The sequence below is a fragment of the Plectropomus leopardus genome, chromosome 23, assembly GCF_026936395.1.
Source record: "Plectropomus leopardus strain MGB_pleo_1.0 chromosome 23, ASM2693639v1, whole genome shotgun sequence".
Classification (NCBI taxonomy): Eukaryota; Metazoa; Chordata; class Actinopteri; order Perciformes; family Serranidae; genus Plectropomus; species Plectropomus leopardus.
In genome coordinates this window covers 18,206,244-18,225,264 of record NC_142198.1, presented here as the reverse complement: position 1 = coordinate 18,225,264, position 19,021 = coordinate 18,206,244, and the positions used below count along the sequence as shown (strand labels likewise).

General features: G+C 38.1%; 1 protein-coding gene across 1 annotated transcript in view; it reads right to left on the bottom strand.

Annotated features, from left to right (window-relative positions):
* The window catches only part of slc7a8a (solute carrier family 7 member 8a), a 28,732-nt gene extending 10,140 nt beyond the window's left edge, over positions 1–18,592 (bottom strand). Inside the window, exons 1-3 of the mRNA XM_042512093.2 lie at positions 17,764–18,592; positions 9,336–9,540; positions 5,498–5,649 (exon numbers count right to left, since the gene is read on the bottom strand). Of these exons, the coding sequence (XP_042368027.1) occupies positions 5,498–5,649; positions 9,336–9,540; positions 17,764–17,896 (490 nt within the window). The 5' untranslated portion in view covers positions 17,897–18,592. The remainder of the gene's footprint in view (positions 1–5,497; positions 5,650–9,335; positions 9,541–17,763) is intronic.
* Positions 18,593–19,021: the final 429 nt, after the last annotated feature.

Below are 19,021 nucleotides of genomic sequence, written 5' to 3'. Positions count from 1 at the left end.
GAGGGTATTTGACATTAAAGTTCAAGTTTGATTGATTGAAATCTGAAAGAAGAAAACAGTAAATTCAAATTACATGTTCGAAAAGGATTGGGAATAAGTGTGACTTTATCTAATCCCACCCCTCTTCATTGTTCATTAGCTAATAATTCTGCATATGCTTCCTTATTTAAACGTAAATTATGAATACATAAACAGATATAAGAAATATATAAATTAAAACACATATATACATACATAAACATACAAATATATATCATTTGTAACAAAATATGTCCCACAAAATATAATTTAATTTATCAACCATTTATCTTATCTACAGTATTATAACTTATATATTTATTTATTTTGTCTTCTATAAACATGTACTACTCTCATAATTAAGTATGTATTGTCTGGCATCCACTTAACCCTCACCATCCTCTCACATACACACACACACACACGTCAACATCAACAACAGGGGACTGTCAGACTTCACTATCCAAGTGGGAACTTCTATTAGTGGTCATTTTAAAAATACAAAAATGGAATTGAAAATTTACTTTTGAGGTCTTCTTTCACAACATAACTGAAAATGTGATTTTTATATATTTTTTTAAAGAAATTGCCAAGAGGGGACTTGCAGCCTTAAATAACATCTGCTTATCAAAGAGGGGACCTCCATATACTGCAGTCAAACTGTCTATCCCTGTTCTCTCACCTATTGAGTGTTTCTTTTCAACAAAAAACTTCATATATATTGATTTATTTTGTATTCTATAAACATGTACTACTCCCATAATTAATTATCTATTGTCTACCCCCGTTTTAACCCTCAACACACACACACACACACACACACACACACACACATATTCATTCATTCATTAGATCAAGCTCTTATCTTTTAAAAATCAGAATGAAAATGCTTTCCATGCATTTTACAGCATAATCTTAACACTTCACTTATCTGGCGTTAACAAAGGGCCAAAATAAAAAGCTCTTACACATATTTGCAAATGCTGTTCGACTCCCTTCACCTCAAGGCTGATCTCACTTGGACAAAGATAATGGATTTGATCTGTACTGCTGGGTACAACAGGCCAGTGGGTTCAGGCCAATAGGGTGCCATTAAATAACAGGCCTGTTTGACTCTGTGGGATTAAGTTCATCACATTAAATACCTCTGAGCTGAGCTGCCGCTGCAGGCAACAAAGGCAGATGCACATGCGTGGGTCTGCACTGATACTGTTAGCTTCAAATAAAGAGAGGTGTCAGACTGGGTTTGTTTGTAGTTGTAGGGAAGTTTGTAGTTGGTGAGCGGGGTTTTTAAGGGGGCAGATAGGGGGAAAGTTACGACTTAAACTTCCTGTTGCGTGACAGCACGACAGTACACAAGAACTGCAGTGAGAGCTGCTGTTGCTACTCAACTAGAAACAAAAAAACAGGAAATGAAAAGCTGAACAGATCAGCTCGCAGCTCAATTTGTGCACCACAATAACCTCCAACACAACCAATGCAGCCCTGAGCTAATACATCCTAAACCTCTTAACTCACCGGTACACAAAGTTGTTTTAGGAAACAGATGATCTTTCGCCAACTGCATTACTCTAACAACATGTGTTAGTCCCCTCCTACTCATTTTTGTCTGTGGAAACACCTGAGGACAAATTCTCCGAAACCACGGAGCCGAGGGGCTGCTCAGCTGTCTGTAAGCTGAGTATACAAAATGTGTGTATGGAAACTTGCTGAGTTAACTGTGCTGAAAAACATGACAGAGTTATGACCCCGTACTCTGCCATCTGTAGAAAGAGACGGACCCCAGGGAGGATCCCCCCACTTGTTTTTGAAACGGTACACCTTGGAAGACCTTTGGCCTGCACATTGAAGGGACAGGACCAGCCAGCCACTGCCGGTATCTGGTTTGGTCACTGAATCTGGTCTGGATTTGTTGGTAAATGCGTAAGGTTATATCCTGCACACTATTACATAATATTCTGCAAGGGGCCTAATTTAGGAAATGTTCAAACGCAAAAGGAGATAAACACTTGTATGCAGTAAACAACAAGGATGACATCAGAGTTGAACCTCTCACCTACTTTTTCCCTTGAGCAACAACATAAAAAAACGGGGGAAAAAAACTCATCTATAAAAAGATCTAAACGCTGAAAGCTGCCTGACAACATCTGCTGGCAGTTCTTGCCAGAACTTAGTACATTTTGCTTCTGGCGTTCATGAAAGTGGGACAAGAAAGACAGGTAAATGTAGGTCATTGTGTCTAATCCAAACAAACAAAGCATTCAGAGAGTGCGGCGCTCTGCCAAAGATGTACGTTCTTGTAAATTTAGATAGCAGAAAATCTCAAAAGCATGCCAACAGGTTGCAATAAAACTGGTAGAAAGTTAGATAATGTGCAAAGAAACACATTCTACTGGATTCAGCAAGGCAGTAGTTATACTATATATTGTAGGCATGCATCCATCCCTAATATTTCAATATGCTCAGAATTTTCCCTTCAATATACTGGATGTGTATTATTTAAAGACACAAAAAAACTAAAATTGGTTTACACTTTGAAACGTTGATCTACATCACTATTATGTTCTCTGTTCAGATGCCCTCAAAAGTATTTAAAATCTTCAAACCCTGAGCAAATTTGTTTGCTTTCAATTAAAAAAACTCAATGAGCAACTTGGAATGAAGTGTTACCAAAAATTGGTGGCTTTGGAAAATTCTTTAAAAAAGAACAACAGAATTATCATCATTATCAAAGGACTTTTTTAAGGTAATTTAGGTTTGTTTTGCTGATTTTTATGTAATTTTCTTCTTTTTTAATTTTTTTTTAACAATTTCTTTCTTTTTTGGGGGGGCAAATTTTTGTGTCATTTCTCATTAAGTTGCTAACTGCCTTCCTCTCATGTTTTGGAAAGAAATCTAGCCCGAGATTGGTTGCTCAAACGCTTCTGGGAAACTGAAAATAACAGCACAGAGTATGTATTTTCAGAGAAACAGAACTTCGGACTAATGGTCATTTGCTTTTGGGATTAACAAGCTGATGGAGAAATGAGTTTTGGGTCCAACAGGGCATTATTTAGGAGGAGGGGCTGATTTATGCACAATGTTAGATACACATACAGAAGTGGATGTAGCCTTCTGTCCGTTCATTTTGTGCACATTTTCTGAAACCTTACAGATATGAATGAAACAGAGCAGCACCAGCGTACATTGTGTGGGCGTTGTTTAAGCGAGATACAACCGTAGAGATGCCGTAATGGATCAAATCGTTAATATAATGAAAGAATTCTCCATTTACATGCTGCAATGTATTTATGGCCTCGCAAGGCACCACTGTCTACAACGCAGACTACTTAAATCATACATTATGACGACCTCCTCACCTTGTTTTAGCTCTCAGAAACTCTTTGACTCTGCATGAGGAAGTATGAGGGCCCTGATTTTGAAACAGACATATCTAGTTTCATTCAGAAAGGTAGCATAAAAGAGTCTTAACATGGCTTTGAAATTCGGTCTAAAAAACGCCACTGTTTTGTAACCGTCCCAAAGGTTTGCTTCACCAATATACACACACACACACACACACACACACACACACACACACACACACACACACACAATACACACACTCTTCTCCAGTGTCCATGCCTGTATCTGACAGCTGCCTGCAGTATTTGGCCAGTACATGTGAACTTTGTTGAGGGATCCAAACCAACAACTGTCATGTCGATGGCAACCCATTTGTCCATTTGTCTTCACAGATTCACTGAGAGACGCTAGACTGCTTCAGCGGCTTTGATATCTCGTATTAAATAACCTTTGACAGAGAGTTAAGTAACAGAAGAGCCTCAGAGAAAAAAAGGGATAAATGTGTCGGTTTTAAATAACTTTTATAGACTGCAGCAAGCAAGTTTGTGAGGTACTTTTACATTTCCTTCAGCTACTAGTGTCTCAGCCCTGAACTGTCTTTTAACTGTGTCACCGTTGGTGCAGCCTGTCTCAACAAGAACACACAAAACAGAACGCGGAGTCCCTCTGCTCTGTTTCTTTAGGCCACCTGCACTCTTTTATCTCCACACAATCAAAACTGAACCTGCGTGGCGTCTGAGCTGCAGGCGAATTCACCAGAAAAGAGCAGTCAAAGGCGAACGAGTTTCTTTTGTAATTAATTAAAACATTGATGATATAATTTGAGTAATTAATTAAAACATTTGTAGTTTTGCAAACCTGTCTCTTAGAAATTCTGCTCAGAGGGCATCAGTTTTAAAACATAGCCATGAAAAAGTTAAATAATGCTGTAGTTTTAGCAGAAATTTTGCAAGCTCAGACATTTTGATGGAAAAAATGTTATATATGTTATATTATATATGTGATACAATTTATAGATTCTGCTACTCAGTGTTTTTTTCTGGATTTTTCTCTGATTTTCTTGTTTTTATTTTTGCATATTTTTGCACAAACTTCCACTCCTAACAACACCATTCCTTCATTTTAACCCTTTAAAACCTGAACAAATTAGCTTTTTTCAAAAACATGTACAGAAAGCAATGAGCAATTAGCAAGTAACAAGAAAATTACCTGAAAATAAGCACGCAAATAAAAACCATTTATAAAATACAAATGTATAAAATATATAAATCATACATCTAGTTCTTTGGAAAATGTTTCTTCTTTTTTAAAATTATTTTTTCTCTTCACAAACAACCTAAACTGGTTCCACAGGTATTGTACGTAACATGCACTGTTTATCTACTTATCTCACCTATAGTTTATTCTTGAACTCTGCGATAACTCAGCTAGGGATGTCATCTGTTAACAGGTGAATATATCCAATAATTGCAGAAAAAAAAATTGGACTTTTTTTTAAAGCCCAGGGAAAATGTCAAGAAAAACAATATTTATATTTATCATAATTGATGATAAATATTGATTATAATTGTTAAAGTACCTTTTCAGGCCATTTCCTCATTTGTTAGTTTTATTTTTTGGCTAATCTTAGGTGATATTTAGCATAGTTATATATTTAACATTATTTTGAAGAATTATTTTTATTATTTTATTTTTTATTAAAGCACCTTTTCCAGATAGTTTTCTTATTTGTGTGTTTTATACTATAATTTTTTTTAGCAACATCTTTTTTAAGATGCTTAAACACTATGTCAGAGAACAAAACATGCAAGTCTCTTAAGCTAGAGACCTTTTTTTACGGATTCTAACTAAAAAAACATTCAAAAGTCCCACTTGTTTTGAGACAAGGGAACCGGAAATGCTAAAATGCTGACAGATTTCCGGGTTTTAGGACTCATTACTGGGGTTCGCCTAACGTTTACTTCTGGCGATTACATTTAGTGAGATAATGGGCTATCAAAAGCAAAATAAACTGAAACTACTAAGTCTTGAAGCAATTACTTTGTTTGTAGAGCATTGCAGTTCTGCATTACGAAACATGTTTGTGATTAACAACGACTGCATGTGTTTGCGTTTAGACATCTGTATTACTCACAGAGGCAGACAGCGGCCAGCAGACGAAGGCCGTTCTCTGGCGGGAAGCAGGTGGGGAAAAGAGGCTGCAGGACGTAGTTGGAAAACGTCAGCGCGATCACGGCCTGGTTGGTCGGGTAGATGACCAACACGGCGATCCACAGGCGCAGGAACCTGAGACGAGAAAGAGTTGAAAAGAGTTACAGACACAGAAGCATGAGAAAAACAGTAGGGTGTCAGGAGAGTGCACAGGCGGGGATGGAAACACATCACAAAGGCACATGACACATATCCTTTCATTCACAGATTCCCATTAAAGCAGGCTATTTTTGCTGGAAGGCGGGGGAAATGTAAACTGTAATTCTAAGGCAAATCGTCATCTGGCAATAAAAAACGACTTAAATGTAGACTAAATGTAGCGCTATTTATGGATTGTACAGTACATTCACCCCAATTGCAAGAAATTAGTAGATTTGGAAATTTATTTTCAAAAAAAGCTTGGGAAAATGTCCCAAAAACTGGATTTATAATTATCCTAATTATATATTTAATTATATTTTAGAGAATTATTATAATTTTAGGCACATTTGTCAGGTCATCCTGTTTTGTTTTGTTTTTTTTAACTTTTTTTTTTTTTCAAATTTTAAGGTAATTTTATTGTACTTTTTACCTTCTCTTTTGCTATTTTTAGGATCAAGTTTCTGATTCCCCATGTTTTGAAAGAAATAAAACCAATTTGCTCAGGTTTAAAAGGGTTATACAATCAAAAAAGAAAACTGGCAACAGGTAAAGACAGTACAAATCATAATTTCTTGCAGCCCTCACGACAAAGCGAAAAAGGGGAAACCCAACACTGTTAATCTACGATGCACTTATGTGGAAGAACATTATTGATATTAGTCACTGTGTTAGAAACTGACTGGATGAGTCATTTCACAAGCACACGGGGAGGAAAAAGCAGAGGGTGAGATGAAATGACAGTGAACACGAGGGTTTAGCTGAGTGTAGCAGGAGAAACCAGACAAGTGGTTTTTCCATGAAATTCCCTGAAAGCTTATGGAGGGATCATTACACCTGACTGCGTTAATGGGATTGTGTCCTACTGGAATGTGCATGTGTGTGTGTTTAATGTAAAAACGTACATTCAGGTGCTGACTGAAACATTTATGTCGACAGTAGAGGGGGAAAGTCGCATTTCCTCCAGTACTTTTTTTGTAAATTGACTCACATTTTTGCTTGTTATGGCCGAATTTGTGCAACTTTATGCAGCTAAAGTTTCTTCACAGATCGGGTCTTACAAACATATCAAACACTCCGATTACACGACACACTATAAAACAAAGTTATTGTGTAGTATGACGTTGAAAGACAAAATGATACAAAAAATACCTAGAAAATGATACAAAAATTACCTAGAAATTAATATAAAGAACAAGAAAATTACCTATAAATTTGTGATAAAAAATTAAAAAAAATAAATAAAACTTGGAAAAAGTGCTTAAAAATATATATAATCATTTTATAATTTTGATTATTATAAATATATATTTTTTCCTGTTAAGACTTTTAAGCAAATATTCAGCTGGAGCTCTCGTAGCCAGCCACCTGCCTGCTCCGCCACTGGTTTATTAACTGTACATATCAGCGTAACACAATCCTCACAGGTCTGACATAACAAAGAGCCTTTGTACATGAAAAGTCCATTCAAATCGCGTTTTAGCGTACAACTTTACGAGCTTTTCCCCTTTTTCCATGATCCAGGTGACGTCAGTATTACTGTTCCCGCAGTCATTGACCTTTACAGTACGCATAATTGACCCCCTCCACTCCCACAGAAGAATAAAAGGAGCAGGACAACTAAAATAAACGCCTCTTGAACGCGGTTTATTTATCCTAGACGGCGGGCACAGGGAAACGGTGTGGCCCCAACACTTCAAACCCAACTACAAAGTCCCCGGATGTAAAAGTTCATTGATGTGTATTGATAGCTACTGTACAAAAGGGACAAAAACAATCATTGGCTGTTTTGTCTGCTTGAATTCCTCTCCCAAAATATCCCGATAATATGTATCCTTGTGATAGTTGAAAAAAAAAATTAACACAATGGTCTAATCTGTGTTTACAGTCTGGGCAAAGGCACAGTGTGTGTGTGAAATCGACGCTAACAAACGATGTTGTTTTTCCTTGGAAATTAACCTACTGTGGTTCCCAAGCGTTGACTGTATGTTCTGGGAAGATAACTGAATGGAAGAAGGCCGTGGGCTGTGAGTCATTTTTTTGCTTGTGGTTTTATTTATTTATTTTCTTACTACGTCTAATTTCTGCGCTCAACTATAAGCAAAGGACCCCCTGCTTTGGCTCAAGATGTCTGACCTACATGAGCAGGCTCATCCACCAGGATGAAGAGAGACATGTTGGTATGCTCACCTAAATCCATGTCAAATTAACTTTGATTGTTTGGGAGGCCCCTTCCTCTAAAAAACTGGGTCATATACTTAAGGGTCCAGTGTGTAGGATTTAAGGGGATATACCGGCAGAAATATAATATAGTATTATATGTAAGTTTTCTTGTGTGTATGAACACATGAATATAAGAATTGTTGTTACCTTGGAATGAGTTGTTTATATCTACATAAAGAGCAGGTCATTGTTTATGGAGATCGCCATGTTGCACCGCCATATTTCTACAGTAGACCAAAATGGACATACAAAACACTGGCTCTAGATACGACCTTTCGTGTTTTTGTATTTCCACTGTAATAAGCAACTCTTCCAGTGGAAAAACACTAATATTTAAAATGTGAAACTGCTTTATTCACTGTTTTTACAGGTTATCAGAAAAAAAAGGTGAGCACAGTAGCACGTACTAGGCTGTCAGGCCGTATCCGACATGCCGAAAAAGTGTTTTGTACTGTTTTAAATCACCTGGTAAGTTTATTTTGAGAGGAAGAGATCTCCATAAATAATTCTGGTAACAACCTCCTAAATGTTTGGATCTTAAGTTACCAGAGAAAAAAGTTGACGACACATTAGCAGGTGCTGGGCTATTGGCTGTCTTCAACATGCCAAACACCACTGAAGAAAACTGATTTTTAAAGTGAAACTGCTTTATTCAGTGATTTTACCAGTTTTGATCACTTGGTTAGTTTATTTTTGAGAGCAAGGGACCTCTGCAGATAATTCAGCTGCTGGTAACAACCTCCTAAATGTTTAGATGTTAAGTTACCAGAGAAAAACACTGAGCACACATTAGCATCTGCTGGGCTAGTGGCTGTCTTGACATGCCAAACACCATTGGCGAAACACTGATTTTTAACTTGAAACTGCTCTATACAGTTTTACCAATTTTAAACACATGGTCCCTTTGATTTGAAGAGGAAGACACCACTGCAGATAATTTGGCTTCTGGTAAAAACCTCCTTAACAATGAACACTGAAGGAATCTTAACCGGGAGAAGTTTCAACTGGTTGAAAATGCAATCCTTACCGCTTAATGCCACTAAATCTTTTATACTGTTCCTTTGACTGACTCTCGGGCCACAAAGGTTTGATAACTCTTTGCCCCTTAACCTTTGTGTGGGTTTAAGCTTAACCCCTTAAGCTTAAACCCACACAAAAAAATGCAGTAAAGACAAAGAAACAGAATGAAATTTCTAAATGTCAAAAATTCCCTGAAAACAAACCACAAACCCACTTAAGTTTCCACTTCTGTACAAGCCTCTTTCTTATAAAACCATTTACTGTTACATGTCAGTCTGCTTTGATGTCTCCTCCTCTCTTACTCAAATTATATCATCAAATGTCATGAAAATACACCTAAACGCCCCTCTGAGTAAAAACTAAATGAGTGAATGTCTCACCCAGCCAGTCCTCCAAAGATGTCCTTGACGTAGGAGTAGTCCCCACCCGACTTGGGGATGGTGACACCCAGCTCAGCGTAGCACAACGCCCCGATGGCTGTGATGACACCCGTGATGATCCAGACGATCAGGGCCACGCCCACTGAGCTGGCGTTCTCCATCACCCCCTTGGGACTGACGAAGATACCTGAGCCGATAATGTTACCTGGTGAAGAGAGAGAAGAGAGGTGTCAGGTTTCAGTGCAGAATGAAAAAGAGGGTGTTGTCAGCATTGTTATGAAAATCCGAAGAGTTTATGTATGTGAATAAGCATAGCTGAAAGCACAATAAGTTTTTTTAATGTGTTTTTTGTGCATTTAAAGGGGCACTGCACCATTTTTTCACATAAAAATCAGTTCTGTTGTCATTAGAAGTACAACCCAGCCTGAATAAATGGTTGCATATCTTCTCTGGAAAAGCTTTTTGAAGTTTGGAGTCAAAAATATGCTATCCAATTGCATCATGGGAGGTGTAGTATCTAATATTTCGGAGCTTAGGATATAAAAGCCAAGACATCTTACTTGCTGAAGCAATTTTGACTATTATTCTGATAACATTTGAAACAAATCAAATATCTATTTGAAACAAATAGCTTGCTCTGCCTGAAGTAGAAAAATGAGCCTACCAACACCTCTGGAGCTTATAAATTGACTTTTTTCTTGTTTGTTTAATTCAAACACAAACAGAAATATACGAACGATACGTGCGCAGGTTTTAGTGTATATCTCAGCAGCATGACAAGTGTAGTGAGACAGCTAGAGTCACTCGACTGTTACCACCAAGGAAAAAAAAAACAGCTAAACTACAAACTGTCATTACTACGTTCCTGTTCGTGCACTGAATAAACTGCTGGCATGTTAATCAGAAACTGTCAAAAACTAATTGCACAGTCTGAACATTGATGCAGCAACTGAGTCATTAGGCGAAGTGGGAACCTCTAATCTGCTGATTCAGCACAGGAGATGGAGCAAGACAGAGAGAGCGGGGTGAAAGAGTGCAAAGAAGGAGGAGGAGGGACAGGAGGTAGATGCATAAGGGGGAGAATAATGTCCTGACAGACTCAATGAGCATCAGAATGCCGCGCATTTTACACAGGAGCTGAAACATGGAGGGGCGGACCTCTGGAGTCCGACATGAAAGAAGCCGCCGGATGGATTCACTCCTGTCCAACGAGGCTACGACAAAGCCGACGTCGGGAGCCTCCAATCAAATTCAGCTGACTGTGCTTGAAACAGCGGCACATAAAAAGGCCTCAGGGTCAAAGGTCGAAGGTTTTAAATCATAACTGGATGATAGGCAGACACGATAGGCATTTTACAGTACAAAAGTCAAAGGTGTGAATGATACTATCACATTCTGCCTGCAGAGTTAAATGAAGTGTGGTGATTGTGTCATTTTTCCTGCTATAGCTGCCAATAAATTACAACATTTAACTTGCAGCTGCAAATCCAGCTAGGTGCATAGTGGGACAACATGAAATTAGTGATTTACATATTTTATTAAGTAAAAATATATATATATATTTGCTGGTTTCAGCTTCTCAAATGTGTGATTTGCTGCTTGTTGAAGTTTTCAATGCTGGCTTGGATATCTTAAGGGTTTTCAGCTATTAGAAATCCAGGGTCACTGTCACGTTATTTTAGGTGCCTTGACTGAAAACTGTTGTGTTTTGATTAATCGTAGAACTCTGATGCCCGAAAACTGATATTAAGGACAGCCTGAAAAAAATCATTCTTTGTTGCAGACAAACACGTTGAAATATATCTATGGCAACATCCAATACCTAAAGAAAAAAGACTTAAAATGGTAACTGCAACTGCTTTCTCAGATCTGTTGATCTAAAGGAAAATCTGAACACGTGCCAAACCGTGAACTGAAAACATGAGGGCATGCAAATGGTTTAACAGATTCCATATGCATCACGTGCGAGTGGTGGGGACAGCTGCTCCCTTATGTAACTCAGGCTGCAGGTAAAAGGTAAAACAGGCAACAAGTGAAACCATCCCACCCCTGGTTATGTTCAAATGTTTATGACAGTGGTGGTCTTCACTGCATGACCTTTGACATCCAGGGGGAAAAAGGCAGCTATGTGTTGACTCAGCACTTTGTTGCAAAATCCCTGATATGCTACTGCAACATAAAGTTTGCAGATAAAGGTAACGTGCAGCTTCTGGTTTGAATGAGCTAAGACTTTTATGTAGGGGCAAGCGGGTGCTTAAATGTGCACGCTTGCATGTTGCGTGTTTGTGTCATGTGCATCATTGCACTCGAGCGTGTGAGACATGCTGACTAATGTGGAATCTCATCAGGTTTCCTGTTCTTGTGGTCACATTTTTACGTCCTTCTGTCTCCAAATATGCCAAGAGGGAACTTTTTCCTTTTAAAAAACATGCTGTTGCTAAACTGTCTCTTGACCTAAATCTGCAGCTAAATGCATTTTTGTATGACCTTTAAAGGTGCAGTTGGTAACTTAATGATAATAACTGTCATTCTCACTAAAATGTCACTATATTCTGGAAGAAGTGCGTAAGAAAGACAATCTGAGAAAAAAATAATGACCCTCATCTTCATAATGCTTTAAATGCCATTTGCTAGACCTTTAAACTTTAAACTGTACTGTGGTGCACAAAAAACAACCAGTCAGAGGCAAGAAGTCTCTAAGCAGCTGTCAGTCATGTCAATCACTGCTCATGAACTACAGTCAAACTTTCCATCTAGGCAGTGCTGATCAAATTTGAATCAAGATTCAGTCCCTGCATCGCCTGTTTCTTATCTCAAGTGTTTGAAAAAGAAATGAGAATGTTTGTGACCCGACCGATGGGCGGTGCTAGGAACTTTAGCTGACTGTTTCCAACATGGTGCCTGGTTTACAAACCATCTCATTTTACAGCTAAACAGTACACTATAATATGTTTCTGGAATAAGAATGTTTATACACGGGGGGTGCCATGTTGGAAACAGTTGATTGAAGTACCATGCACTACCCAATGCCCAATTTTAGTGTACTGTTTAGCTGTAAAATGAGAGCGTTTGTAAACCGGGCAGCATATGTGCCATGCACCACCCATCGGCTGGTTCACAAACTTTGCTTTTTTACAGCTAAACAGTACACTAAAATGTGAAAACATTTGAGGTGAAAAATAGGATACATCTAGTTGACTGTACAGCTGTAAAAATGAGAAATGATATGATCATGCTGGAAACAGTTGACTGTAGCACCGAGCACTGCCCATTGGCAAGATCACAAAATTCATCATTTGACAACTACACAGTACACTAAAACGTGTTTCTGAATACATTTGACGCGAAAAGTAGGAGACATGTTTTAGTGCACCATTAAGCTGTAAAATGAGGAAGTTTGTGAACCAAGCATCATTTTGGAAACAGTTGATTGAAGTACCAAGTACTGAAGTAACGTTTCTGATTATATTTGAGGCAAGAAAAAGGCAATGCAGTAACCTTGATTCATATTTGATCAACTCTGCCTTGTTTGACAGTTTACAGATGAGTTTTTTTCCCATATAGTGCTGGATAAACACAGTGACACTTTTAGCAAATATGACAAGTTACCCACAGTAGCTTTAAGAAGAGGCGGATAAAAAGTCTGTTGAATCTCTTGAGGCAGCGTGCATCACTTCTATCCACATTTCTTTGTCATATTTCCGCATCTTTTTACAAATCTCTGCAGGCCTCAGCCTCTTTTAGCACAGGATATTTTGATACCCTCCTTTGTTATCGGATTGTTGTTTCACTAAGGAAGAGGCTTGGTCTCCGACATGCTCCCTGAGCACATTTCTGTTCCTCTTGGACTGTGTTTGATGTTTTCTGACAGCAACAGCTCCACTTCAGATTTTACACAACTTATTTTCACAGTTTTAGAAAGTGCTGTGGTCCTCTTAAGATGTAGAGTGCTTCCAGAAAGTTATCTTGCTTTTCCATTTCATTTAGATTACAATTTATTATTGGGACAACTATTTGGGCAACTGACAAACATTTTCATTATCATTTCATCTGCCAATCATTTTAGGAAAAAAATAGATTAATTATTTGATCTAAAAGATTTCATCATATATATATATATATATATATATATATATATATATTTATACATAAAATGACAAAGTCTATGAAGATGCATCCAAGAGTCATTTCATGAAAACTGTTCAGTTTGGGTCAACCTTAAAATGGGAAAAAGAGGCAGTATAAAACTGTGAAGATGCTAATTTAATTAAGTGAACTAGTAGGAAGAAGTAAAATAAAATAAAATAATAAAATAGGAATTTCAATATTTTAACTGTTCTTTTTAAAATTTCAGCTATTTTTTCATAATGTCATCCAAAGAAATCTGTTTTTAATAATTTTTTTAAAATGTATTTGTATCAAACATGAGTTTTTCATTTATGGTGTTAGCCCTGACCATAGAGAAACGTTAACCCATATTACTTTGAATCTTAACACCTCATTGCAGGCTGATATTTGGATATAATGGATAAAAAGAAATCAATATTACCATTTATATAAACCATTTCCATGGAATGACCCATAAACATTACACCGGAGGGGAAATGAATTGTATTATTTTTTAGCACACAAGATTGAAAAACTACTCACACAGAAGCAGCAAAAACCTATGAATATTAACAAGTGTGTGTGTTTTTGCAGCATTATGATATAACCCTGATCAGCCTTTATAAAGCCCTCTAAGATTAGTTCTTGCATTTCCACCCGGCGTTAAATCCCTGTTCAAACAGCCACCAAGCTGCGGCAACCTGCTGCTTGGAGCTCAGCCAAACACTCACAGACCCTGCACGCCCGTGCGCTTGTGTGTGAGTTATTATTAAACCAAAGCAATTTATAACACTGGAGCAATTCATAAGAGGGAGGAGGAAGTTTTGATGTCATTATTTCTTCTGCCAACTCGGGGTTTAAAAGACAAAAAGCTACTGTGATAGCATAAAATTGCATTTAATCAAAGTGAATTTGTGCAACAATTACAAAACAGATATACTGGAGTCCAGCTCAGACATGGCTAAGCCAGGCGAGCTAATAAAACAACATTATCAGGGCGGGGCCTTCTTCCAAGTGGCCAAAAGTTCACTTCTAATCCCAATTCCTGGTTTTGTACAATTAAAGATTTACGTGTGTGTGTGTGTGAGAGAGTGATAAACGCCTGTACTGTACAATAGGCCATAAAAAACGTTTGATGTCCTCATGTGCTCGGCCCTTTTTCATGGAAACCCAGCGGGGCATGTTCACAACGAGGGGATCAGACGAGTCACCTGACCTCACGTCGCTCTCTCTGGCACATGACAATGTGAGCCGAGGGAGCATGAATGAGCGACTTGGTCAAGGACGAAAGCGCCTGTCGAGAACAGTCTGGTGACTGAGTCGAGGTGTACGGACTCTGGACGGCTGTAAATAAATCTTCTAGAGAGGCTATGAGAGGCTTAACGCTGCCAAGCAAGTCGGCTGATGAATGGAGAGCCATAATAAAATGTTTTATTAATTGGATTATCTACAAGTTGTTTTATAGATATGCTCAAGGGTGGGGCTACAGATAGAAGATGCTGGCAGCATGCATAGGTTTTACTCACTTGTAGTTTTGTAGCATGGCACTTTTATAAACTTTTAACAATCTGTCAATATTTGCAATCATCTCAGAGCACAATCACTGCCTTGGAAAGGCACGAAAACATTATTGCATCTATAAAAATGTGTGTATATTAAGTTTAAAGTTGGTTTAGCCTCACTTTTACTGTGCTAGAGATGAGGCCTTCTCGGTCAAACCTCAAGGACTTAAAGGGATAGTTTGGATTTTCTAAATGGGGTTGTATGAGGTACTCATCGATAGTCAGAGTGTTAAATATAGTAGATGACAGTCTGCACGACCCCAGTTTGGAGAAGCAGACTGCAGTAAGGCACAGAGGCTGAGCAATGTACTGCTGTGGATGGACGTATTTAAGACTCTTAAAAAAGTTGCACCTAAAAAAGTCTATATCATTTTTAAGTATTCACCATACTGAGAACATTTTCTACACTTTCAACCCTTCAGACAGCCCCTTCTGATGGTCATGCATGATTTAAATTCCTCATCTGTGATACAAGCTATTTAACCCTTTGTAACCAGAGGAAATTTGTTAGATTTTTTTCAAAAACATGGGGAAAAAAAGGTAATGACAAACTTGGCAGGAAATGTCCCACAAATTGCAAGAAATCAGTAAAAACAAAGAAAATGACCTGGAAATCAGGTCTCAAAAAAGGCAGGAGAATTATTACAAAATGATAAAATATGGAGAAATACATCCAGAAAAATATATTTATAATAATTACAATTACATCTTAAAATTATGTAACAGAAAAAAAACATATATATATAAATATATATATATATATATATTTTTTTTTTTAAGGTTGTTTTCTTTTAACTTTTTACTTTTACTTCACTGTTTCAAAGTGATGACGAACAACAACAAATACCAAGGTTGCTCTTCATCTCTCCTCCTTCTGTCTCTCTCTCCTTCGGGAATTCCTCTGTTCAAACACTCTCACTCACTCTCCCTTCCTTCCTCCCGTTACCATGGAAACGCATAAGTGAATGAGTCATCCCCTCCCTCCTCTTCATCCTCTCAAGGTCATCACGGAGACCACACACTCTCACCTGGACAATCTGGCCACATTTGTATCGATCGGCCTGTCGTTTGATGGTGTTATTATCTCGACTTGTCTTGTTTGTCTGTACTGAACGAAAATGACCACTATCACAGCATGTTTGTCCCTGACCTTCATTATTATATCGATAAGGTCACGATTGAAGGAAGAAAGGAATATTTTGCTGCCCAAAAGATCAATTACTCATCTTGTGTTATGCTGAATTTGAGAAGAAAACAATGTTTTTCTTGCATGCCTCTGCAATGAATGAAGCTCCAAAAACGTACATAAAACTGGATAAATGAGATTTTCATTATACTGCACAAGTTGTGCAAGAGTTTGTTTTAGTTTATAATATTACAATATTTAAAATTTAAGGCAAAATCTAATCTCTAATTGCAATATTGATATAATATTGATTTACTGCCAACCCTATGATCACTCAGTAAGTCCAACAATTTACTGCTTTAAATATTAATAATAAGTATCTCCACCCAAGATCCTACAATTCCCACAATGCCAATCAATCTGATCCCTAATGACTTCACCGGGGCTATTTCCTCAGACTTTAAATAGCGCCCTCCAAAGCAAAATAAATAATTCAAAAGTTTTCAACAACTGGGTAGTGCAACCAATGATGAGTAAACTGAGTTAAAATTGTAAAAATCAACTGAGTGCTCCTTTAAAGTTGTATCTTTTTTGTATATTTAGTACTTTATGTCAAATAAAAGAGCTGTAGGCCAATTTCTGTTGCCAGCTTGCCATCTGACTAAATGGGCCTTATTCTAAATGAGCATCAGAAATGAGTGAGTGTGACAACATCATCATTCTTGTCCAGGCTGCAGAGACATGATGACATCTGATAAGCATGTTGCAACAGAGACTGATCTGACAGCACACACACTTGTCACACCGTGTGCAGAGAGTGAGCACAGGCTAAATATTAAACCAAACTACTGTCTGTGTAAAAATGCTGGTGCGGTACAGGTGATATCACTGACTCTGTGCCAGGACGCAACATCCTTGTCCTGCAACACCCACACACTCATCGTAAACTTTAAGTGCTGATTGGATGTTGCAATTTGTTCCCAGTTGTTGTTGTGCTGACCACAATGACTGTCACTTTTATTTCTTACATTCAGACTCACTTTTAATACTGCCTTAGTTAAACAAATCAACAGTTTAACCCATTAAGCAAAATGGCTTGATTTTTTTACCCAGAAAACATAGGAAGAAGGAAATGAGAAACTTAGGAAGAAATGAGCAAAAATGTGCACAAAATGAGTAAAAAAAGTATTTAGAAAATAACCTGAAAAAGTGCATAACAATAAAATAAAAATAATAATGATAATAATAAATATTTTCATTATTATTTCAAAATTTAATTATGAAAATTGTAATAGTATAATAGATATTTTTATTTTAAGCTTTTAGACTTAATAATAATAATAATAATATCTATTAATATTATTTCAAATATTTAATTGTGAAAATTGTAACAGTGTAAAAGATATTTTTCACTAACTTTTTAAAAAATGTATAAATATTTAGATTTTTTTGCAAATTGTGGGACATTTCTGATTGCTTATTGACTGTTTTTTCATGTTTTCGACAGAAATCCGACCAGGTGTCAAAGGGTTAAAGGACTAACTCGAGTCAAAGTTGCTGTGAGGTGAATAAGTCAAAGCGGTTGCACCCTTAAGCAGATCTGACTCTAACAGAAATGGTTACTCAGACTCACCAACAATGATGCCACAGGCGCTCACAAGCCCGATCTCCTTCTTGAGCGCCACTCCACCTCCTGACTCCTTCTCCCCGGCAGCATCCTTGGCAGAGCCCGACGTGCTGCTCCGTTGTCTTGCACCGTCCGTCATTGTTGATGGCTGGACTCTCGGTTTTGGGTTTTTCGTTTGAGGTTTTAACCCTCTTTTCCACCTCACAGCACCTTGTGCGCTCGCCTCGCCTCAAGCCTCTCTTGTGTGCGTAAAACCACGCACAGAGGAAACGTGCTGCACTTATCTGATGAGGAAAGTTGTTGCAATGTCAGCAACCTGTCACAATGACGGCTTTACCCTGAGCAAAGCAAGAAAAAAAAAGCAAAAATAAGTGCAAGCTGTTGGAAATCTTGTGCTGAGTGTCAGTGTCCTGCCGCCGGAGCAAAAAAAAAAAAAAAAATCCTGTCTCCAGCTGCAACAATCAAATTGTTTGCTTGTGCCTGCCGGGTGCCACAGGTGGTGCTACAAGTCACAATCACATCAAGTCCGGTTGTCGAGCAGAAAACACATATTTCCAGAGACAGTCCTTAAAATGTCACACAAGGAAATAACTCCTTTATTTCTGATGTGAAAGGAACAAAAAAATCTCAAAAAGCTCTCACTGTTGTTCCAGGTGTGAGCTGAAGAGACAAACGCATCTTCTCTGCGCGCAACTACAAGCTGCTCCACAAGAAAGTCGTTCAGTTTTGCCTCGTAAACACCGGAGCTGTGTTTAGTTTGGTTCCGAGGAGGTTGTATTTGAGTAAATAACACACCGTCTCCCTTCATATAAGTACAGTAGCGCCGCCTCCCTTCTGCCTTCCCACCCACCTACTCCGGCTTGTTTTTCCTCCTTGCCCCTCTCCAGGACCCTCCCATCAGCTGTTCCTCCAAATTCACTCCTGCTGCAGCTTTACTGTACTCCCTCCACATACAGAAACCCCCCCAAACAAGGCAGCTCATGCGTGAAAAGCAAACGGCACCTTCTTTTCCGCGCCTGTCTCTTAACCACTTCCTGCAGTTTTTTAACCCCCATTTTTGTCTTACGCACGCACAGAGGCTCTCACTCATTCATACTTTATCATTCAAGATGCAGCACAAGCCAGAGTCTATATTTAGCCCAAAGATGTCACTCGACGTGATGCAAGACTGCTGGTGTGTTTTCATACTGTGTGCGCTCTCACCCAAGCTGTTAGTAGCAGGGTGTTTTTTTCAGTGCATGATCCTGCACTCAGTCACAAAGTG